Genomic DNA, 24,370 nt, shown 5'->3' on the forward strand with positions numbered 1-24,370 from the left:
TGGCTACGAGATCATAATTTATTAAAATTAAAGTTAGGTTTTTTTAAACATTTACTCATAAACCTTTACATTATCAAAGTGCACTAATATATTATACTTTTTGAGATCCCTGAGATGTAATACATGTACTTATATTAACCTAATTCTCACCAATGCACAGTTGCTTCGAGAAAAGTTGTTGGAAAAAAGTGTAAAAGTGCACGAGGCAAACCCGAAAGGTATTGGGGGTAGTTTTCAAATCCCAATTCATTGACTTCAAGGTTTCTGAGAAATCTGAGAAAATGCAGTTGCGAGGGCACAGCAATGTGGATTCGATGAATTTATGTTTTCATTTCACTTATTAAAACTCACTGATTACCGAATAGCCAAATTTTCTTTTGAGATTGACGCATGCACTTTTGCCCTTTTTGCCCACAACCTTCCTCAAAACAGCTAGATACTTATACGTGTTCATTTGGTAGCCATTTCTCACTTTCTTATTCCATGTTTGTACATGTGTAAACTCGTCTAAATACTTCTAGCTTTTCCTTTTTAAGCCTTAAGTCAAGGTAATACTCAACTAGTCCGCTGTTTTGAGAGTTCTTTCGTCCACGTGAAGAACCTCAACATATAAACAGTTCCTCCCTTCACAAAAATACAGCTTTTAAGTGAAGATGATGTTTGCAACCATTCCAGAAACAAAATAGCAACTTAAATTGGGTGATACAAATTAGGTATTTTGGTTGTTTGTCTTTGCCTGCCCCTGCTAGTCCCCTTGGTTATACCAGGTAGCCACTTCTCTAATTTCATTGATCAGCTTGAATGAGTATTTTAGGTAAGAAAAAGTTCATATAAAGATTGTTGTTGTGTTATTGTTAGATATATAATTAGCCAAGACAGAGTAAAAAAAAAATGTAATAATAATTGCAACCAGTTCAAATGCAAACGAAAAAAAAAAAAAGAAACAGATAAACTATGCAGCCGGAAGCAAGCGCGGTCTTGAACGCTCATCAACGATTATCTTGCCTGCAAAAACACAGCCTATCACGAGTCTCAGATAGCTCAGTTATAGAGTGTCTGCAGTACTAATCAGGAGGTCATACTATTGACTCCATTTTGGAGCACTCAGAGTTCTTTTTTCCCCGTACGCCTGTGTCATGCACTGAATAACATCACCTTGCACTTAGAAACACGTTCATTCAGAAAAAAGAAGCTTAAAATCAAGAGCACGAATTTCTTTTCATTAAGAGGCAAAACGTACTTTTTGTGCTTTTTTAAGTCCTATGTGAACGCGCATCATTTGCGAAACTAAAGTACATTACAAACGCAGTCAATTTACCGGTAAGTAAATAACCAACAATGTCACTTCTCCAACTAATGGTTCAGTTCAGTCTGGAGCTATATCATCCACAGCCTGGGTCGTCTGCACTCGCGCTGGTTGAGGTGGTTTGGAGAGAACTACGAAGGAACATGCGCAGGAGCTGTGCAACTCCACCAGCTGGAAATACGTTGTTTACATCAAAACCATCCTTATTCGATGGATCCAGCAGTCGATTGGCTACGGCTGCTTCATTCCCTGGTACTAGGTCTTCCTGCCTCAACATGTACTTCCACGTTTCCACATCCTCGCGAAATGCATGAAGCATTGACCGCCTCATTTCCAGCTCGGAATTAAGGCAGATCCTGTAATACGCATTGCTCCAGCCACTTCTCAACATTTTAAGGAAACTCTCAGTCTGAAAATTGTGGCTTTCCATCATTTTTTTGAGATCTTCTACCAAGGACTTTTCAAGAGGATCACGGATTTCATCACCGTTTAAAGCTTTCTCCGCTAACTCTTTGCCGACTTGGAGGTACATGTCTTGCATGTCATGGTATCTATAATTTGGACGTTGGTTGCCACTTTGCTGAGGGCTCTGCAATACAGCATCTGTCGGAACTTCTTTGTTTTCTTGGTTATCATTGAGGCCTCCCAGTTCAGCTGCTCCTCCAGGCACCGCTCGCTCGCCATCTTGATGCGGTTCATTCTTTTTAACTTGCTTCGTATCTTCTCCATTTTGCTGGATCAAAGCTTCGGCAAACTCCACTGGACTTTCCATGATCTTCTCCACCATCTCGGCCAAGGCTGCCAGATTTTCGGGCTTGTCGATGTAATCAACACCAAAAAGGTTGTAGGATCTTACGAAGAAATGTCGTAAGTCTTTGTCTTTTAAAGCTTTTAGCAGGTTTCCGAGGAGTTTCATCATACACTCGGCTCTCTTGCTCTCGGTCCACATCTCGGCGCCAGTCTCCTCTATTGTTTGCAAAAAGAGGTTCTTGAGGTGGAATGACACCAAACCTTCTGGGCTGGAAAGATAAGCACGGTAAACCTTTTTCAAACAACGGTAACAGTCGCGTTGGATGTCGTTCATCTCTTGGCTTAACAGGTACTCTGCATGAGAAAATGAGATTCTGAAGTCGCAATCTGGATCTTTACTGTACTTTGGAGGCTTCACAACCAAGTGGTAGCCTCCTTTAATGATCTTATTCACCAGGTCACTGGAAGGCCATTTTCGCTCTATTTCGAGCCAATCTCGTGCAGGATTCGGCCATCCCAGAGATCTTAAGGCTAGCACAAAATCCACTCCTATTTTTCGTTTAAAATGGGCTGTGTCGTCTTCAGAGGGTTCTTTGACTTCAGCTTCATTCCCGAATAAATGGTCATTGAATTGCTTGAAATATTTTCTTGCTTCACTTTCTCCTGTCTGATCGTCTTTTTCACTTTGAAATGCGGTCTTCTGTTTTGTTTTGGTTTTATCTTTATCCTGCTCGCGATCTTGTTTTGCCTTAACGGTGTTTCTTGTCAGGTTATTCGCATCTCTGTTAGTTGGTTTTTCAGGCTGAAGTTTGCTTGGACATCCTGTGAATTCCATGGCATGAGAAGGGGTGGACTCTGAGTTTTGAATCTTAAGTGTCTGGGTATCGTTGCTGCTTGATGGCATGACTTTAAATCCATGATGGATAGTTCTTGTTTTACTTCCGCCTTCAACTGCGTTACACTTTGGTGGCGTGACGCTTGAATCATCAGGACACATCACATCCGCCCGACTTACGTTTACGTTTGGTGATTGGCTTTTAGTAGGTTCCATTAGGGCTCTGAATTTTTTAAGTGCATCGCTTGACATCACTTTCTTGAGGTAAGTTGGTAAGCCTTCGAGAATACCATCAGGGCCACCTTCAGCCAATTTCTCCTGTAACCCACTGGCATACTCTAGGAGGTCGTCCAAAGCTGCGGCGTGCTCCCTGGTATATTCGACTCCCTTCATCGAGCATAGCGCACTAAAGAACCATTCCAACTCAGGGTTGTTCAAGCAATCCAGCCGCGTCGACTCCGTCATCTTTTGCAATTGTTCGAGCATCGTATCACCCGAGTCCTTGACATAAAGGGTGAAAGCTGGGCCTGTTTTCTTGTTCTTCCAATTCACAACGAACGGAAGAGGGTTTTTGGGATCATCCTTTGATAATACTCGCCATGCATTCATGAAATAATAAAAAAATTCAGAAGATTTGCTGCCATAGATTACGGGATTGAAGTTCTTCAGTGCTGAAGTTGCCAGGTATTCAGTGCCTTCTACAAGGCACGACTGCAAAACGGGATGGTCGCGTGCTCTGATCCTCGCATGTAATGGATTTTCCAGTAAATGATCGACCATTTCTTTGTTAATCAAGAGGGCCTCCGAGCTTGGGAACACCATGACGTCGTTATCCCCATAGTCATCGGGTGAAACACACTTTAAATCTTCAGCTGCACTCCCGTAGAGTCTGACGATGACTTGATTCTCAGTAAATCGCTTGAAGAGTTCCGTCAGCAACCGTAAGTGTGCACCAAGGAAGTACTTATTATACTTTTTGATCAACTCAGCGTCTTTTCCTCGCTCCCCAAGTCGTTTGAAAACAGCGTTCAAATCTCCTTCATCCACTTGCTGTCTTGCCGAAGTCATTTTCACTCAAAAATGAAACAAATTCTAACTGAAATTTTAAGTTACCGTTATACGACATCATCTGATTGCCTTCGGTTTCCACTCATAAACCTTTCTCTTTCGACGCAATTAACCTTCCTAACCAATAGGTTTCTTTTGAAAAGTTGGAAGTAGAATATGATTACTTCTTTTTCCGTTACGCGCTTTCTTTCGTGGTCAATCGTTCGTGTTATCGACCGTCCATCCCATAACACACGAATAATTCACTCCGCAAGTATAGGGCATCGAACTTTAGGGTATCAAAGTAGGTCTGAAAAGTGTAAGGGCATTTGGATTGGGTGCCGTATAACCAAAACCAGAGTTGTCTGAACGGCCGATCAGTAGAAAGGGAAATGTCATTGGGATTAAGTAACTTAAACATTACCCAAAGGGGCTAGTCATTATCCATTATTGGAGAGGGTGGAGGATTTTTGAGGATCACATGGTTTTCGGGGGAATGGAAAACAGTCGTCGCCAACTTGATATGAAGAAAAATGGATAATCCACTGACACGACAGTGAGAGGGGACGTTTAAGTATTTTATTTTTTCGTAACTATTGTTTGCACGACCCCACCAGCAATGCTGATTTTACTTATCGTGCTAAAATAAAGTTCTCACTCACAATTTTCCAAGCTCTAGTGCTGCTTGCACGCTTCGAGGCCAACGACGATAAACGACCCGTTTTGTTGGTTATAACTTAACTTACAAGCATAGAGGATCAAATACTCGAACTTGAATCTCTTGGTTTAAAAAAAAATTTGCATCCGTTTGAACGGCTTCGGTCATCCGTTCGTCGAAATCAGCAGCCCGTTCGAACGGCTTGGTCACCCGTTGGTCGAAAACATCAGCCCGTTCGAACGCCTTGGTCATCTGCTCGTTGAAAACATTAGCCCGTTCGAACGGCTCGGTCATCCGTTTGTTGAAAAACATCAGTCCGTTCGAATGACTTGTATTGTCCGTTTGGAAGGTTCATACTAGTAACGCCACCCGTTTATGGTTAGCCAAATGTTGCAAAATTCAACAACTTGCATATTTATATTCAACAACTAATATTTATGCTCAACAAAATATATTTTTATTCAACAGTTTACAGTTATATTCAACATTTTATGATATTGATGTTCAACGACACACATTTTCTTTTCATATTCAACCAAAATTATTTTCATTCAACAACAATATTTAATCAACTTCAATAATAGTAAAGTAATAGTAAGTAATAGTAATAGTAATAGTAATCAAAGTTTAATGTCTTTACGTGGGGCATGGTTACCCATATTGCCCGAGTCAGAGGCTCATGTATGAAACGCAAGACAACAACCCACCCATCCCACCCCAGGGGAGGACATCCATCGCACAGTAATCTCGTGCGTGGGAAATTAACGTCTCCTACCCCTAACCCTGCAGGAGACGGGACCTCCATTTATTCGTCCCTATCCGAGAAGACTAGAATATCTAAACCATTTCTTGATGTTATAGAAAGGCAGCATATTCTTCTCAATTATTTTAAGACCTTGAGTGTTGGTCCGGCCGGGGCTCGAACCCTCGACCTCCCGCACATCAGTCCAGCGCTCTATCTATTATTTTACTCAACAAAATTAATTGTTCAACTTCAGTCCAAACGTTTTACCCAACAAAAATGATTACTCAACTTCTACCATGCATAGTATTTAATGACATACCTTCTGTTATGACTAAGTGTTTCAAAGTTCCCGGACATTCAAAATATCGTCATTTAACAAAATTCCCCGCCCCTACCCCCGAACTACCCCCAAACATGAAACCCATTCCCTTCCAATACAAAGATTATGGACTGGAACTCGATCATTCAATTTGCGCCAAAAATCAAAATGGCAGCCATAACACTAGACGAAGATTCATTCTTCAATTGCTTTGAGGATGTAATAAGCTTGTTAAATGTTTGTGAAGAGGGAGAAAACAGTATTTCCCGACCATTGCTGTTAATTTATTATTTTATTTCAGATGTCTACCAAAGGGAAAATAATCCAATCAATGGTCATGAATGAGGTCATTTCAAAGTGTAAAATGGCTTTGGATCAGTTCAGAAAAGGATTGATTACCCTTGGTGTTCTTGATGAGTTGTCAAAGCACCCACATTTGTTTGAGAGTGTGTTCACCTTTAAACCTGTTGAGCTGACACCAGAGATAGTTAGAGAGTATCTCAAATATCCAGATGAATTAAGTGACCAAATTGAGTAACAGATATACTGCTAAGTTAGTACAGTTTGGAGTATTCCTTAACCCCAGTTCTGTCAATTTTCGGCACCAACTGTGGAACAAAACCCTTAAATTTCCAGCAACCTCAGTCAACTCTCCTTCGCACTCGTTTACAATCAGTAACACGTTTTCGACAAATTTTGCCGCTGATTCTAAGCAATTGATCACCCTCTCCATAAATGGTCGGGAAATACTGTCTTCTCCCTCTTCACAAACATTTAACAAGCTTATAACATCCTCAAAGCAATTGGAGAATGAATGTTCGTCCAGTGTTATAGCTGCCATTTTGATTTTTGGCGCAAATTGAATGATCGGGTTCCAGTCCATAATCTTCGTATTGGAAGGGAATGGGTTTCATGTTTGGGGGTAGTTCGGGGGTAGGGCCGGGGAATTTTGTTGAATGACGATATTTTGAATGTCCGGAATCTTTCGAACGCTCAGTCATATTAGAAGGTATGTCATTAAATAACTATGCATGGTAGAAGTTGAATGATTGTTTTTGTTGAGTAAAAAGTTTGCACTGAAGTTGAACAATTAAATAAATTTTGAGTAAAATAAATAGCTATTGAAGTTGAATAAATATTGTTGTTGAATGAAAATAATTTTGGTTGAATATCATATGAAAAGGAAATGCGTGTCGTTGAACATAAATATAAAATGTTGAATGTAATTGTAAACTGTTGAATAAAAATATATTTTGTTGAGCATAAATATAAGTTGTTGAATATAAATATGCAAGTTGTTGAGTTTTGCAACATTTGGCTAACCATACCCGTTTAATGAAAATAAATTCTTACGTTTGAGTGGCATCAGTCATCTGTGCTAATGTTTACAAGATTTGTCCAACTTCATTGGCATATTGTAAAACATCGACTGGATTGGATTTGCAAAACATGGACTTGATTTGTAAAACATGGACTGGATTTGTAAAACATGGACTGGATTTGTAAAACATGGATTTGTAAAACACGGATTTTTAGCAACCAATTCGAACACTGAAAATGATGCGTGTTTAATTTCTTTCTCGCGACCTTCTTCACTCTTTTTCACGTGTTTGCCGAGTACTCACTTTTCACGTATTTGAGTTAACTGAAAAAGCTCGGTCCAGATACGTACAGTTACTATAACAAGTCTGTAAAACATTTCAAGTATATGGCGCTTAGATAGACTCCAGTGTTTTATTCATCTTTAAAGCCCTGGTCAAACGGCGCATGATAGTCGATGATAGTTGATGATAGTTGAAGCGCGCGCTTCCGTTTGACCACCAACTATCATGCACTATCATCGACTATCACCAACTATCATTCATTTTGAGTTTGTTCAAATTCTTCATGATAGTCGATGATAGTTTGTTTCGTTTGACCACGCGTATGATAGTTCATGATAGTTTTTGGTCAGCTGTTTTCCCCGAAAATCGGCGAGCTCGTTTAAAATGGTCATCAAAGCTCCTCGCGTGGCTCAGCTTTAGCTTCAGAAATTCGTTTTTATACGCAAGATAGTCATGAGAAAGAAAATATTGAAAACCAAGAATCTGGAGAAAGCGTCAACTCGCAGGAATTCGAGGAGACACCGCCGAAAAAACAGCGTTTCACTAAACGTTCAACGGCGAGATGAAGTAATGACCTGATATTACGTCTAATAGACGTACATTCCTCCAACAAGTCGATTACTAGTAAGCAAGCTGCCGCCCTCTTTCGTCGTAAATTCATACTTCAACAAGTTTGTTTGTCTCACGCGAAGCCATGTTGGTGTTCACATTTTACGCGGAAAGAGCCTGGAACTAACTGCTAGCGTGACTTTGCTCGCGCGACTGCCGGTGAATTATCATCAACTATCACGAACTTTTTTGGCCGTTTGACCATGCGAATGATAGTTAACAACTGTAGCGTTGCAGTTGTGTCTTCCGTTGCAGTTATGTCCTCACAACTAATAACCAATAGAATGTGGTTTTATTTCTTCCAATCAAAAGGCGTTGTGAACGTGTCTCTTGCTTGTCACTTCCCAACTAGGGGAGGGATGCAATGCAAAAATATTAGTTTTAAGAAGATCGTTAAGATTTCCGCGCTCGAAGGTTAAGAATTTCACGGGATACCCTTGTTTCATGAGCTATCCTAGGTGTCGTTTGGGACACTTTGGATTGGTGAAAGATTAAGATTCTGGTTGCGTTTTTAAGTGCGAATTATTGGCGAAATTTTCTTCGATACGTTGGAAAGCTTAGGCAGACCAGAATTTGACGTTGCCTCGTGGCTTCGATTCCCTTATTAGTTTGGAGTGCGTTGGTGATCGAAGTTATGCTTTTCTATCGGAACTAGTACGGTAAGGTAAGGTTTCGGTTGCACTTCATGCTAGTATTTTTGTCAAATTGAAATATTACAACCATATTCAAAGATCGCGTTCAAGTTTCGGGCTAAATACTGTCAGATGTATACCGATAAAGCGTCCGAGTAACTACTAACGTGGATTCATTGAATCCCTCTGTGTCGAGGGATGATTTTTTATTATTATTATTTTGTTTGGGACATGCAAAACTAGATGATACATAATTAAAAAACGAGACAGATCTCCGTGTTTCAATGACCGAAAATTTGTAATTTTCTTCCAGCCTCATTATAAAATTATTATGTTGCATGTAGCAATCTCATAGTGTCTACATTGATAGTTATTATGGAGACAATTGAAGACATGTATTCATTGTAATTGTATGGGACTACGCAAAAATTCAACCTCTGGTATGGTTGATGTCAAACATCATATATCCTGGAAAGTTAACTCACAAACTGTTGACACGTATGATGAAGATCTGGTATCTTTTATAAAGGATAGGGTGCTCTCTCCCATGCTCTCCAGCAAGAAACAGTTGGGTTACAATGCATTAAATCATTCTCTTTGCTCGCCCAGAAGAGGACAGATTTGCAGCAAAATTACTCTTCACTTAATAATATGTGCTTTTTCATTGAAATCAGTGGCTGACGTAAGCCACTTTCTTTCTTATGATCTATTTAGAATAAAACCCTTTGAACTAAATCATAAGGAATATGATAATAATATGCAGGTTATATGTTACCACGCTTTACATACTTTTTCAACTTATGTGTTTCAAATATTGAAATGAAATAAATACTAATTCATGCACAATTGAATACTTAATTCAGTAGAGACTATTGCCTATTATTAGCAATTATTGCTCCTACATGTGTTAGCAAGAACTTGGTCTTGTTGGCTTTCATTGTGAGCCTTTGGTGATCCATATATTAGGGGAGACACTCGCTGCAACAAAAATACTAATCTTTTCACCCTTACTTAATTTCATTCATACAGGCATGGATGACAACCAGCAGCAAAGCAAAGTAAACAAAAGTGCCAATGAGGTGGTAAGCTCCATTGTAAACATTTTCTTGGAAAATTATGCACTAGCTATAAAAAAGTAAATGTTGTGATTAATTTTTGTCCTTGGTGTAAGCATAATTTTCCTTTGGTTTTGTTAATGATATGAATGAAAATGCATTCTGTGTAAAGGAAGATAAAATATATCTCCTAGAGTGTAAGTTATGATGAGATGATGTGTCACCATCAATTTGGCCTCTATTAAAAGTAAAAGAATTAAACTAAGGATGAAACTGAACCACAGCATACCTATACTAAACCCTCATTTTAATTGTATCAATATTATTATTTTTTGGTGTTCACCCAATAGATTCAATCCACTGACAGACAAAGATGGCACCTGTACATTTTACCATTACTCTTAGGATAAGGCACATGTAGAAAGCAATATTTCACAAAACAACAACGTATGCAAGGTTTAAATTTTTCAGACCTTTACTGCTTGTTTTTATGAGTGGTTCCAGGATTTTCTAGCGCAAAGAGTTCTGGTTGAGTGTAGCAGTGGCCATATTTTTCAGTATGATGGTTTCACAGTAACTGTTGTATGAAGTAATGTACCCTTCTCCAATATTAATTTTACAAACTTGTCACTGACAAAGAGCTAGTTCATGATTAGACACTGATCATTTCATTGATTGCCATATTTATTAATAGAGGAATTGTGGGTTGTGTGTGCTTTTAAAGGCAGTAAATGGAGCTACGTTATTGGTGGGAACATGGCAACGAGAAAAACATGAATAAATGAGTGGAATGAAAAGCGTTCGTTGATTCCTGTGGGATTTAGACTGCCGGTTTGAAAGATGAGCTTTTGTTCAAGATTTTTACGGCTCTATTCGCTCTGACGAAGGGCTAACGCTCGAAACGTCAGCTTTTGTAATCGTTACGGTGGCCAATTTACCATTTCAACTTTGTTGATATATCCAAATTATTACAAAATTAAAAGCAAAGAAAAGTGAAAAAAAATTGGAGATTAACAAGATGGTATCAAAGACTTGTATAATTTTTTTTTTGCAGGGGGGTAGTTTTTTATTTTTGAATCAGAGTTTTAGCCTAAGTATGTCTACGTTTCTACACTTGTTGTTTAGTCTTGTGATTTCTTACTTTAAGAAGTAACTAAAGGTAAAATTTTTTGAATTTTTTTTTTATTACAGCCAATTGAGTCTAAATGGAAAGTAAACACAAAATAATGATGGTAAGGAACAAATTGCTTGCACTATAAATTATTGAAAGTAGTCTGCACTCTCCATATTTGTTATTTTTAATTGACATGCTTTGCACAGGCGTTGTGTAATAAGTGTGAATAAGACTGTGCAGCGAATTAGCTCGTGCTGCAGCATCCCATATCCAATAAATTCAATTTAGAAGACCCTTCGATCATTTCACTCCTTATTGGATCTTGACACGTCCTTAAAAGAAAAGTTGCTTGAGACATATTTTTATCGTAAACATTTATGAAGCTTTCTTCTGATATATAGTTTTCTAAGATTTTAGTGAAACTACTGTAGTGTGCAAACAATTTTTTTCCCGAAGGACACCCGCAAAAGTGGGAAGTAACCTTGAGCTTGTGGCATGCGATTAAGTCATATCATAAATCTGCCCTAAAAACGAAAAATTTACATTACTTTTATAAATTGAAATGAATGCTTTGATACACAGTGGCTTTAGCCTCTGCATATCCTCTTATGTTTTTCTCTGAATACCTGGGAGCTGAGCAAACTGGTAACCACCCATATTCTCTCGTTCTCTTTCAAATAGGATTGTTGATCAATTTTTGCTGAGTACCATGGCTCAAGATGGAGGACCACATGGTGAGATAAACTAATTTCTGCTCTGCCATCCTGAGAGGGTTTCTCATACTTTCAGAATAGAACAGAATTTTGGCTAACCTGACAACTCAACAGGAAATCGTCCCTTTTAAATTGAATGTGCTAAGGGAGTTCTTGAAGTTGCTTTGAGGTTTATCACCTATCATGAAATAAAACCAGTGAACAAGGCTGTTATGAATTACACACAACTTCAGATGAGGGTGTCTAGCATAGTGAAGTACTGGTGCATTTCATCCCTGAGAAGCAATCAAACTACTGTTTTCTCACTTATAACATTACTTAAAAATTAATAATCAGCGACTTAGGTGTCAGGCATATCAAAGAATATTGGCACGGAAAGAGGTACTCTCCCTAATGGTTCATGTGCACATTCTAGGGTGAACGTTATTGTATCTCTAGTATGAACATTGGTGGTGATATTTTTGACAAAGGCCATCATTGGACGGCCATGTTTACGGATTTTGAAGGAAGTATTAAACCACAGAGGCTCAGGGCTAAACAGCTTTGTAAAATGTCGTATATTGCTGTTACTAAGTGATGCATATCTTATGTTTTGAAGAGCATGTGATTAACATGCACTGGCTGGAACAAGAAATAGTTATGGAAGAGCAGCTGGAAAGAGGAAGAGAAGAACAAAGAAAAAGGGAGGAGCAAACGAAAAGAGAGAAACAAAGAAAGGGAGAAGATCATTTTTCCGACACATACCTATACTTAAGTTATCCCTTTTAAAATTTTCAACCTATATATCTATGTCACCCAGTAATTCCTCTTTTTTTCAAATATGTGAAATCATAATCACTTGGAAAACTACTCTATCAGGGACATAAATTTAATGTATATTGTTTCTTTTTTTCTTTTTAAGTGAGGTTAATGGTCTTGTTTATAATAGGACAGCCATATTAGTACGTCAATGTCATCGGAAGACATTAAATATATGGAAGAGGAACTTAAAACTTGTCCTTTGCTTACATAGATTTTTCTTTTGTGAAGCCCTACTAAGTGACTCTTGATGTCATGTTAAGTCCTCCTTCGGTTCCACAAGTAAATAGGCAGCACGTTGGAATGGGACGACAGTAGTTCATCCTAAATCACCAAGGGCTTCTTTTGCAATGAACCCTTCAATTATTCTGTTACAAGAGCCTCTACGAAGACGTTCACTTTGCTTGTCCAGCAAAGATAAATCAATAGTTTGCCGTCAATATATGCACTTGCATTTGTGTATACAGCGAATTCTGGGAAAATTTCTCATTGCCTGAAGACATTTTTGACGCTAAATTGACTTAAATTCCAGGGGTGTGAATAATATGCAGACCCTTTTCAACAATCAGAACATCACAGTGGTGAAACATAACACCAAAACTTGCATACTGATAAATATTTTATGGGGAAGGCTACATTCTCTTTTCCAGCAAAATAATCTCGTCAAACTAAGTGATATTTGTCGAATAATCCTAAGGCTTTGTGCGGGGGATCCTACAAAGTACCGGCTAAAATTATTGACTTCACCCGGGGATAGCCTTCCGACAACTACCCCCCGACCCAAAGTTTTCTTACGCGAATTAAGGGTGCACTTCCAGCGATCTAACTTACAACTGCAGTATATCTGTTTATCCCTATTTCCATGTTTTGAGTGCTTTCGAAAATCACAACAATTTCACAGCTCGTACTCAGCATGTGCAATACATCCAAACTTGACATATCCATTATTAACTGCTTTTTCCATTTTTCACTGAATGTGGAAATTCTCGAAAAAAGGGAATAAATTCTGACAATTTATCCAGCAATTAGAATATATCCTAACATGCCAAATCCAATCTTCACCCCAATTTTCCACTTCTCGATCAACTCTAGAAACACGGGGTTAATTATAACAATTCATCCTACAAGTGGATAATATCATAACTTTTCCATATCCAATCTTTACCCCGATTTGTTCAATGAACTGTAGAAAAACGGGAATCGTGACAATTCGATCGGTTAACATCATGACTTGCCGTGTCCAATCGTTACTCCGACTTTCCATTTGTTCAACGAGTCCCGAGAAAGCCGCGATAAGTTCTGACAATTCATCACGCAAGTGGAATATAACCTTAGTTGCCATATCAAATCTTTACCCTAATTTTCCATTTTGCTTTTCGTCTATTAGAGACAATTAAGGTAAAATCTGACAATTAATTCCACATATGGGATATGCCAAAAATGGCTAAAATCGGACAATTCATCCGGCAAATGAAACATATTCCAACTTGTGTGTAATCTTTGCCCGATTTTTCATTATTTTCAGAGAATTCTAAAAAAAAAAAAAACAATTCATGTCATAAAAAGAATATATTCCAACGCGCTGATTGAATTATAACTCAGTACATCCCTGATTTTCCGTTTTTTCTAATAAATTCCGAAAAAACGGGGTTAATTCTGAAAACTCACCCCATAAGTAGAATACATTCTAAGTTTCCATATCCAATCTTGAACCCGGTCTTCTATTTTTATTTCAATGAATTCCAGAAAAAAAAGGGGACGGTAAGTTATGAGAATTTATACCGTAAGCGGAGTATATCCTAAGTTATCATATCCAATCTTTACCCCAATTTTCGAATTCCTTTTTTTTTTTTTAATGAATCAATTCCAGAAAAATAGGACACACTCTGACAATTCATGCTACAAGGGGATAATACCCGAAGTTCCCAAATGCCATCTCTGCTTCGATGTTCCAATTTTTTTTTTAAGTGAACTCTAGAGAACAGGGGTAAATTCTTAGAATTAATACCGCAAGTGGAATATAACCTACGTTGTCATGTCAAATCTTTCCTGATTTTCCTTTTTTAATGAATTAATTCTAGAAAAACGGGGTAAACTCTGAGAATTCATGCTACAAGCGGATAATACCCGTAGTTCCCTTATGCCATCTTGCTCCTGATTTTGGAATTTTTTTCAAGGAATTATAGAAAAACAGGGAAAATTCTAGTAACTCATCCTCCAAGTCGAATATATTCCATTGACTTGCCACATCTAATCTACTTTACCCCGATTTTCCATTTTTTCAATGAGTAGAAAAACGGGGCTCCCACTGACTCGTCATATTCAATCTTTACCCGATTTTCCATTTCTTTTTACAATAAATTCTGGAAAAACCGAGTAAATTCTGAGGATTCACGCTACAAGTGGATAAGACTGTAAGTTCCCATATGCCATCTTTACCCCGATTTTCCATTTCTTTTATCAGCGGTGAATTCTACGATTAGCGTTAATCGTTAGCCCCTTAAAATAAAGCAATACGCAAATAGCTTAATTGTAATTAGGAGTTTTTTACAACGCCGGCCCGCTTTCAGTTATTGTTAAATAATTAACTTCTATAGAAATTAAAAACTTAGACACAACGCGCTATGTAATGTACTGTTCCTCTTTAATTGTAATCATTCCCTAAAGAAGTCTTAATTGGGGTCGAAACGCGTCCGAAATAAATGAGAAGCTTACAACTATATATAATTATATGGGGAAGAAAGGCGATGAGGACAGGGTGTGAAGGCGTCGAAAAGCTCGGTTTTCCAAATTTTGCTACAGATACTTGGAGTCGGTTTCTACACTTTCACTAACAAATTCTTCGGTTTTCGGCTTTCCGGCTCTCTTTTGCTGCCAGCATTGAGAGGCTAGCTGGAAATTTCCGAATGAACTCTGGAATGGACTCAGGACTGGCGTCTAGACAAACTGACTATTGAGAGCATTATGTAAGCTGTTTCGTTAAGTCAAACTCAAGGCAAATTAAAGGAAGTAATGTTAATCAAAACAAAAATATAAGTGGAAACCATTATGGCATCTACAACGAGTTTCATGCGCAGAAATACATGCACACTTGACATCGATAACGTGCGCGCGAAAACATACAAACGGAATAAAGCGCCGCCTGAAAATACTTGGCAACGGTTGTCAAGTAGATATCTACAAAATCAATCAGAAAACAGCATGGTGATCGGTTAAAAGTGCAAAAATCTTTCATAAAAAAGGGCATACTTGTTTTTATTACACGACTCGGGCAGTCAGAGGGCCAATAACTAAAATCAACCAATCAAAATGCTCTGTTGCCGGTCCGATATTCTATAAGTATTGGACCGGGCACTGTCCCGAATGGTCCCGAATGATACCGCACTTGTGTCCCTCTGAACTTCAGTCGTATAATAAATCTCTTATTAACCAAGCTTGCTCGGGGCCGTACTGGAAGAATATTGGCCCTCGGTCTTTTTTGTACGGACCTCGCTGCGCTCGGTCCGTACTGTCAAGACCTCGAGCCGATATTCTCCCAGCACGGCCCTCGCGCTTGGTTAATAAGATATATTTATTCCATGGGTGAGTACATTATCAGACCATGAACTAAACTTGTGCACACTGGCTTTACGGTAAATTTGTGCACACTTCACTCCTTTTCAGTTGAAAGGAGTAACCCCTAAAAGCGAATTGATTTCTATCTTCTGATGATTATTTCAGTTCAGTCTCTGGGAATATCATCCACATGGTGAGACGCCTGCACGTGCGCTGTTTGACCTCACCTCGGTTCCATTCAAGAACATGCGATAAAACTTTAGACCTACCCCTGTCGGAATTAAGTTAATGGGGTCGACCAAGCTCACCAGATGCATCCAGCATTCGGTTGGCTATAGCTGCTTCATTCCCTGACGCTAGGTTTTCCTGCCTCAACATGTACTTCCACGTTTTGACATAACCGCGAATTGCTAATGTATGTTTTGATTGCTCTTCTCGTGGTCAAAGAGGCCCACGGAGCAAGGAACATTGTCAATGGAGTAGAGATGTCGTTAACACTTTACCATGATCCTTGGCTGGTCATGGTAGCTATCATAAGGAAAGGCAAAAGGTATGGCTATACAGTACAGAATGTCAGATTGTCAACTCATTTGTAAATATAATTACACTGAAGTATAGTATAACACATCTTAATCCACTTCACCCTTTCACTCCCATGACTGACCAAGACAGAATTTTTCCTTAGAATTTCAATACAATATGGAACAGACAAGTAATGAGAATAAAGAAAAATATGAATAAGGAATCATCAGTTGATCCAATACCCAATTCTCAAAGCCAACATCACAAAAATTGTATGGCAGACAGTGAAAAGAATTACTAATGAGTTCTTGGGAGCAAAAGGGCTAAGTAGGTGACAGATGTGGACACCTAATGGTTATTGTACTGGCCTCTGTGTTGAGAGGTCTGTCTTTGAAATCTGGCTGGGTCACTGTGCTGTGTTCTTTGAGCAAGACACTTCACTGTCACATTACCTCTGGAGTACTAGTAGTGAATAGGAACTGGCAAATTGTCATGGAAGCCTCATGAAATGCTGGAGTTGACCTTGTGATGAACTGGGATCTTATCCAGAGGGGAGTAGTACTACTTATAGTTGCTTCTACCTTTGGAATCCGAGATAAGCTGCGGCTGGATGAGCCATTTGGCTCAAGTACAGTCTTTGTTATTTACCTTTTACCACTCATCCCTTTAACTGCCATGATCTGATTCTTAATTCTCCTCTCTAGCTGCTACACATTTCCTTGTAAATTAGTTATAAGACTTTGGTGTTACATCAAGATAACAACTTCTGCCTGATAAGTTTGAGTATTCTCATTACCTGTTTGGTGGATAATTTGTGGATATTATAGGGAAATGTTACTTGTTCATCATGTCTGGGAGTTAATAAGTACATCCTTGGATGCTCTGAGAAAAAAGACAATCAGGGCTTCAAAATGTCGCTCAAAATTGCATACAACACTACTTTTTGGGACCACTCTCACCTAGATGATTAGACGACATGATAAATTAATTTATGCAATTTCTTTTTTCATTTATCAATCCATTTATTACTTCAGGAGTTGGTAGTTGACTCTTAAGACCAGTAGTTCTGTTTGCTCAAGAAAAAGTGGATGCTGTAAATGAAGCACTGTACCCATCCTTGTAAGTTAACCTTATTTTAATAACTATTATTGCTTTGCACCTGATCCTGGAAAGAGGTTAGGGGGGTATATTTAGAGGAAGTGGGTAGTGATTGAAGGGGCTAGGCATATTTTTTTTTTCTTCCTTGTATTCTTTTAACTTTCTTTTGAGTGGTTTTGTGCAGTGCGAGTGGTATTCAATTTTATAACAAACTAAAACTTTTGCGACTTTACTGCTCCTTAGTGCGCTCCCATTTTTGTTATTGCTCCCAGCTATGGGCACCTCAGTCTAGTATTAGTAATTTACTCTTAGTAGAAAGGGTACAGAGAAGAGCCACACGTTTTATTGTTAGAAGTCGTACCCTATCCTTTTACCTTTAAACAAAATATGAGCAAAACATCCACTTTTTGAGACTTTTACTTAATTAGAATTATTCCCTTATGGAACAATATTCCAGTTGATGCTAGGCAGTCGGAGTCCCTTGGCTCTTTTAAGTGCAAGCTTAAGGATTTTTACTTTAACAGACTCTTAAATGTCTTTGAAGGTGAAAATTATCGCACTTTTAAAATAATGTGTCTTAAATGTCAATGGATAAATACCCACTTGGTCTGTGGCTGTTAGATTCTAGTTTTTGTCTTCTTTTTGTGTAAGTGTATTAGATTTAGGGGATAGAGGGGATAGGGGAGATAGGATGCTTATTTTTTTTTCTCCTTTTTTAAGAGGGTTGGGTTGGTATTTAAACCTAGTAGGGGACTTATGTCCCATTGTTTATATAACAATAGTTTATACAAATCCTTAAATAAATAAATAAACACCGGTGAGTGTGAGAACTGGGAGGAGGGGGGGTTGGGATGGGTTTGTGCTCTTGCCTTACTTTCCTTTATCCCATCTCCCTCCTTATCTTTGCCCAGATACCACATTGTCCTCTTCTCCTCCCCCGGCAGTGGAAGTGCTTGTAAGTGAATGCACTGATTGTCAAGTTTTGACCTTTTTCAGTGTCACCAAACTATCCATTTTTGGAAGTGTTCTCTTCATTGTGGTACAGAACTGAAGAACATGGCTGCCTTCACTTCAGCTGAAGTTCTTCTCAGCTGATAACTTGTGTGGGAGCATTTCTTCAGGTCCTCATGCACCTCAGTAACACAAGTGATCCTTTTACCTATGTAGAGAAAGCTGTTGCTGTTGTTCTTATTAGAGAACCAGCTGAAAAGGCAGATACTTCAGATGCTGAGAAGAATAAAAGGCTCTTGTGAGCAAACTCGTGAATGCAGTAGATAGGCTTCCAGCCGTGGAAGTGTATGTTTTGTTAGCAAAGGGATACATACAGGTAGAGGTGCCAGAACAGACGGCTCAAAAGTGTCTCAAAAGGATCTGTTTTAGAGTATTTGAGTTACTTTGCATATTCCTATTCGCAGGACGCCCATGATAAGAAGCTGTTCAATGTTGCGCATTCGATTGTTCTACTCTTGTTTGCTATGTTTGATTCTTGTGTTGTACCAGTGTTACCTTTACGGGAGGGGGACTAACGGGATGCTCGTCGAAAATTTTGAAATTTATTCCAGAACGATACCAATGTTGGCGTGGGTCACGCATTCTTTTCACCCCTAAGAGAAAAATCTGGGTTAAAAATGAATTTTTTACCCATGTTTCTTTGCATGCAACCCTAAATGAAACCTTAAACGCTGAAAATGTTGGCGCTTTTTCCTGAAATCCCTAAGCGAGACCAAAATTTAAAATCTACACCCCTAAGTGAGAGGACGGGTATCCCCTTTTGTTTCCTATGGGAGTCCTACCCTTGGGATTGATTTTTCTTCAAAGACGGTCCTTTTTTAGGAGGAAACGAGGGAAATGAGGTGATTCAAGTGAGCATAGGGCGTTACCCATGCACAGATTTTTGCTCTACTGATTATCAGTTCTTCGTTTTCCGAGTGGCTGTAGAATCCGTGTTCCTTAGTGCCAACCGATTTTCAAGTATCCTTGATCAACAGTGATTGCGTTGGAAAACGAAATTCGAGTTTTATATTCGTTTTAACAGCAAATGAACATTTCATATTGATAACATGGGACCTCATTGAAAAAGAAAGCAAAAACATGTAATTAAAAAAAATTAAGTACCAAATATTTCGACAAGTAACTTTTGTTTGCATTCCATGTGGATATGGTCAAATCTGTTGTAACCAGCCAGTTTCTTCCCTGTCACACTACACAGTAATTCAATTTCTCCCATTGCTCTTGGGAAGCAACCAGGTTAATGCAACCTAACTAGATAATTAAAAGACTGAGTTGGATATTTTATGATAATTTATGAGTTGTTCCAAAAGTATTCATTTTCCTCCAATAAGACGTTTTTAGGGTTTGAACTGACCTTCCCCCCATCAAATCTTAGGTTAGCTTGAAACTTTCCTATTAGGGTTTTGAGAACCCCCTCTTCATCACAATTTACAATGATCTTCCATGGGTAAGGAGGGGGGAGGGGGAGGGGGGGAGGGTGTGAGAAGGGTATCTTCTGGAAACAAGCAAATAGATGTTCAGCTCAAATACTGTGTTAACACAATGTTTGAATTTTTCATTCATTGTTCAATAAATATTGATTGTTATAGAACATTTAATTTTTAATTTTTTATAACCCTGAAGTTTACCAATGAATGAAAAAAATATACATCAAAATATTTGGCTTGGTAAAGTCAATGTTACAACAGAGTATCAGTAATAATTTTTCAAAGGATTATGGAAGTTGTATAAATACATAATTATAGAGTATTTCGTATCTAAACCTTTAATGCTCATTCACAGAGCTCTTTCTTTGTTTATGCATGTATATATCTGTCCTAAATGACTAACTGATAAAAAAATGTAGGCTTGTGACATACAAGAGTGTAGATTTTGTGTGATCTTCCACTGTACACTGTGCCAAGGTATACTGTTCTGTATCTGATAAAACTCTTCAACACCCTCAGTGATGTATTGGCCATAAAAAGAATTATATCGTGGAAGGATGAAGTATGTTAGTTCACCATCAGCACAGCTTATAATTAAGGTAAAAAATATGTAAAATATGGCTCGTGTTAAGTTTAGTCATTCCAGGATGTTGGTATTTCAGGTATTCAAATTTGTTTATGTGTCCAAGTTTCAGTGTTACAGTTTTGAACAAAACCTCACTGTATTTAATAGATGCCCTTGTATACAGGTATGCCATCAACATGTACTCCTTGTTGGGAATATAACAGATTAGATGTATGGTTTACAATGTAGTTGTACCAGCTATAGGTGTGATACATCAACTTGTGAGGCTGTTACAATGCAGTCATTATTGAGGGCTGTGGTGGTAGGTTGGTGAAATACACAGTGTATCAAACAGCCTTGTCAAAGCAGACTTTGTAACCATATTAGGTAGCAAAGAACAGCTGGTCTTGTGGACTGGAATTGTCTATCAGATGTGCATGGTATTGGGTACCCTTGGTTATCCATCTGCCATAGCGAGTACACTTCTGTTTTGCATGAATCCACAAACCAGAATTAATCAATGGCACCAAGAGAGGTACATGTGCTGTAGATATATCATGTAGATACAAAAAAAAAAAAAAAGAAAACCCTGAAAATTGTAGAGAAAAGATATCCACTTTCAAATGACTGAATAATATTTAAAAATTTACTCTTAACATTGCATCAAGGCAGAATTAAATGAAAAATAATAATAATAACTAACCTTGGTCAAAATGAATGTCTGAAGGCTATTTTTTCTTTGTTGACATCACTAACACAGTTAAACACAATAAAAAATCTAAGTAGTAGTAAGTTTAAATAATTATTCATTAAAGTGCCGGTCTGAGTTAGTGTAGCAATTAGCAAGTATTAGTAAGTTTAAATAAATTTTATTAAACTGCTGGTTAGAGAGCTAGTGTAGCAATTAGCCTTATAGAGAAATATCACAAAATAATAATTATGGTCTTCAGTGTCCTTCCAGAAATTGTAAAATTTTAGAATGTTGCTGGCTATAAAGTCTAATTTTGTATGGACTTGAAAATTTTTCGTAGACTAAGTACTTTATCAAGGTTACCTATAGTAACATTCTTCACAAAGCTGTGAAGGACATAAAAATTGGCTTATTATGTACATACCGAGATTTACGCGACAAAAAGCATCGAGATAAAAATAGTCTCTTTGCGTTAAAGGAGCCAGTTTATTGGTCATACGATTTTTTTTCACTAGTGAAAAACAACGGATCGACGCTCTGATTGGCTATATCATTATTTTCACTAGTGAACAAAACCATGTTGCTCGCTCCCGCTCCTCTTGACTGACAAATAGCACATTTCTAAGAGCTTAGGCACATTTTTCTTTAGAAAGATGGCTTCAAATCAGACTAACTGTTTTCAGAGCCTAGATTCATCAGTAGAAGAGTTCATAGACGGACAGAAAAATGAAAACATTAAGAGAAAGACCAAACACGATGTCGCTCTGTTCCATGAATTTCTTGTTTTGAAAAGCAAAACGAGACAAATGGACATAGGGGGATTTTCACTTCTTTATTTCAAATTTTGAACTTCCATAGAACTATTTCAACATATTTTCAGGATGTCTTAATTTATTCTACCTAGTTCTGCCTTTTAACGGCATTTTCGCTTGATAATTTAGACGTAAAGAAGTATTTTACAAGGAAGCCATTTCAGAGCAACTCCCGAACGGCGGTTTGACCGTGCGTTGCTTTCCTTTGAAAAAAATAAAGATATGTTCACCTCTGAGTTCTGTTCGCTTATGAATCTCGGTATGCGAACAGAACTCAGAGATGAACATATATTTATTTCTTTCAAAGGAAAGCAACGAGGCATCTGAGTAGTCCAGTGGTCACTGCACTGGACTCTGAGTCAGATGGCCCAGGTTCAAGTCCTGCCTGGGGCTTGACGTTGTGTCCTTAAGCAAGACACTTCACTCACATTGCTTCGTCTTTTCGGATAGGACATAAAGCTGGAGGTCCCATCTCCTGCACCTATCAATTAGTTAATTTCGGCAGGGAACATTAAAGAACCCACATCACGCGATTACTGTGATGTGGTCTGGCCTGTTTACTGGGAATGGGGGGAGGGGGCATCTGTAAAATTTCTCCTTTATTAATTGCAAACTGCTGCCGGCAGTCAGGAAAAGTACCCCGCACAGTGTTGTAAAGCGCATTAGAGCATTTACATGGAAATGCGCTATAGAAATTGATCTATACTATTATCTATATTATTATGCATATAGTAAATGAGTTACTTTACGGTCAGTTTGGTCCTACGATTTTTATTCACTTGTTGTGTAAAACAAACTCACTCGCTGCGCTTGTTCGTTTTGTTTTACACAACTTGTGAATAAAAATGGTATGTGCTCACCAACTGTGAAATAACCTATAATCATCATCACTGTAGTATGACTGAAGTGTATCTGCAGATTTTACAAGATGTGGTATATTTGTATAAATGTCATCTATCAGAGTATGGTAGTCTGTAGTATACTGGTTAATCAACTGTCTAATATATAGATTTAACCAAGCCTAAAAACGGTGTTCCCAAGTTCGTAATATTAATGACAACATAAAAGATGTGCATTTTCCAAGACTTGCCTGAGTCACCCCTCCCTTCGTTTTGATAGTCTCCCCTGCCCTACCCGTACAATCTGAAGGCACGTACCCACGCTCGGTCAGTCACGTGACAACCAAACGAAAAGAGGTTGACCATTTTCCATGGGTATGCGGCTCTGCCCCACACGCGCTTCGGAGCCCCGCTATCAAGTGACCTTTGCGAGTACTTCCCGAATTAATCGAAGACAACCAAACAATCGATCTAAAGCTCCCGCCGTTTTTTAAGCCTTATTTTGTATACTCATACTTATAATCAATTGTACGCTGCGGTAAGCTTAGCCCCCTGCAAAGCAGCAAACCCGAACAACGAGATTAAAAAGATATATTATGAAGACTTACCTGTTGTGTTCTGTAGGTTACGAAGAACGAACCATGAAAGACTCTAACTTCAAAACAAACGATGCCAGTGTATCCGCCAGGCTACATTCTGAACCATTTCCGCCGAAGATCTTCAGTGTGGATCTTTGCCTTTTTCCATATAATCCTTTAAAAATCTTGGCGTACATTTCGCAAACCTTCGCCGTGACCTATGAGTGCAATGCACCTTGGTATATTCGGCCGGCCCGGTGGTTCACTTACGCCAACAGAATACATTACGAATTTAAATCGGTCGAGCGTCGATACATCCAAGAATAAAAGCTATAGCCAAAGAAAAAAGCCATTTCTCAAGGAAGTCAACTCACTTTCAGTTCAGACACGACTTTGGCACTCGCACGATGTACATTAATTTGAGCCCGCGATAGTCCCCCGTTTACTTTTCCACCGGTTATTGGCCCAACGAAGAAAAAAGTTCACAGGAATCGACCAAGCGCTTTTTTTCTCCCCACGATCCCCCAACACCTCCAATACTCATAAATATACGCATTCACTCGTAAAAAGGAATTATCACTCTAAAATGAGGAAAAAGGACAATCTTAAATGTGTCCTCATCTGGTAGGCAACAGGTTGGAGTAAGGCAATCTGTTATGGTATATATGCCTCACAGACTTGCTGATTGTTGTTAACCGAGCAGAAAACTGCATTAATTCTCACGGATATGTGGCAATGTTTTATGTAACCTCATTCCAAAAGAATTCTCATCTTCCTTTGAAAAATGGAGATAGAGAAACCTTGGAATGAAGTTGGGGTGTATGTTTTCATTGAGTGGTTTGGCAAATGTGAAATGGCTTAGTGTAACTTTGGTATGCTCTCTGATTCCTGAAAAGTCTATTTAATTACGTTGGCTACGAGATCATAATTTATTAAAATTAAAGTTAGGTTTTTTTAAACATTTACTCATAAACCTTTACATTATCAAAGTGCACTGATATATTATACTTTTTGAGATCCCTGAGATGTAATACATGTACTTATATTAACCTAATTCTCAGCAATGCACAGTTGCTTCGAGAAAAGT

General features: G+C 38.4%; 1 protein-coding gene, 1 long non-coding RNA gene and 1 pseudogene across 10 annotated transcripts in view; 2 read left to right on the forward strand and 1 right to left on the reverse strand.

Annotated features, from left to right (window-relative positions):
* Positions 1–4: 4 nt before the first annotated feature.
* On the reverse strand, positions 5–4,295 carry LOC148721149 (uncharacterized). The gene has a single exon (XM_088738484.1). The coding sequence runs from the start codon at positions 3,957–3,959 to the stop codon at positions 1,383–1,385; it is 2,577 nt and encodes an 858-aa protein (XP_088594610.1). The 5' UTR covers positions 3,960–4,295; the 3' UTR covers positions 5–1,382.
* A 2,957-nt stretch (positions 4,296–7,252) lies between these two features.
* The window catches only part of LOC148721150 (uncharacterized), a 42,426-nt gene continuing 25,308 nt past the window's right edge, over positions 7,253–24,370 (forward strand). Inside the window, exons 1-7 of one of the 8 annotated variants that reach the window (XR_015993187.1) lie at positions 7,253–8,537; positions 9,535–9,587; positions 10,752–10,792; positions 11,356–11,408; positions 11,986–15,767; positions 15,906–16,290; positions 16,426–17,241. This is a non-coding gene — a long non-coding RNA (uncharacterized LOC148721150). Of the gene's footprint in view, positions 8,538–9,534; positions 9,641–10,751; positions 10,793–11,355; positions 11,409–11,985; positions 15,768–15,905; positions 16,291–16,425; positions 17,242–24,370 lie in introns of those variants that run through there. The other 7 variants (XR_015993184.1, XR_015993185.1, XR_015993186.1 and 4 more) reach the window with 7 other exon arrangements.
* LOC148721151 (uncharacterized) lies at positions 17,314–19,648 on the forward strand (annotated as a pseudogene). The gene is made up of 2 exons (XR_015992961.1): positions 17,314–17,381; positions 18,357–19,648. The product of XR_015992961.1 is annotated as an uncharacterized LOC148721151 (transcript).

The sequence above is a fragment of the Stylophora pistillata genome, chromosome 11 (genome assembly GCF_964205215.1).
Source record: "Stylophora pistillata chromosome 11, jaStyPist1.2, whole genome shotgun sequence".
NCBI classification, from domain to species: domain Eukaryota; kingdom Metazoa; phylum Cnidaria; class Anthozoa; order Scleractinia; family Pocilloporidae; genus Stylophora; species Stylophora pistillata.

Bases quoted from the DNA above. Each gene is read 5' to 3' on its own strand.
- LOC148721149 (XM_088738484.1), bottom strand. From the start codon at position 3,959: ATGACTTCGGCAAGACAGCAAGTGGATGAAGGAGATTTGAACGCTGTT.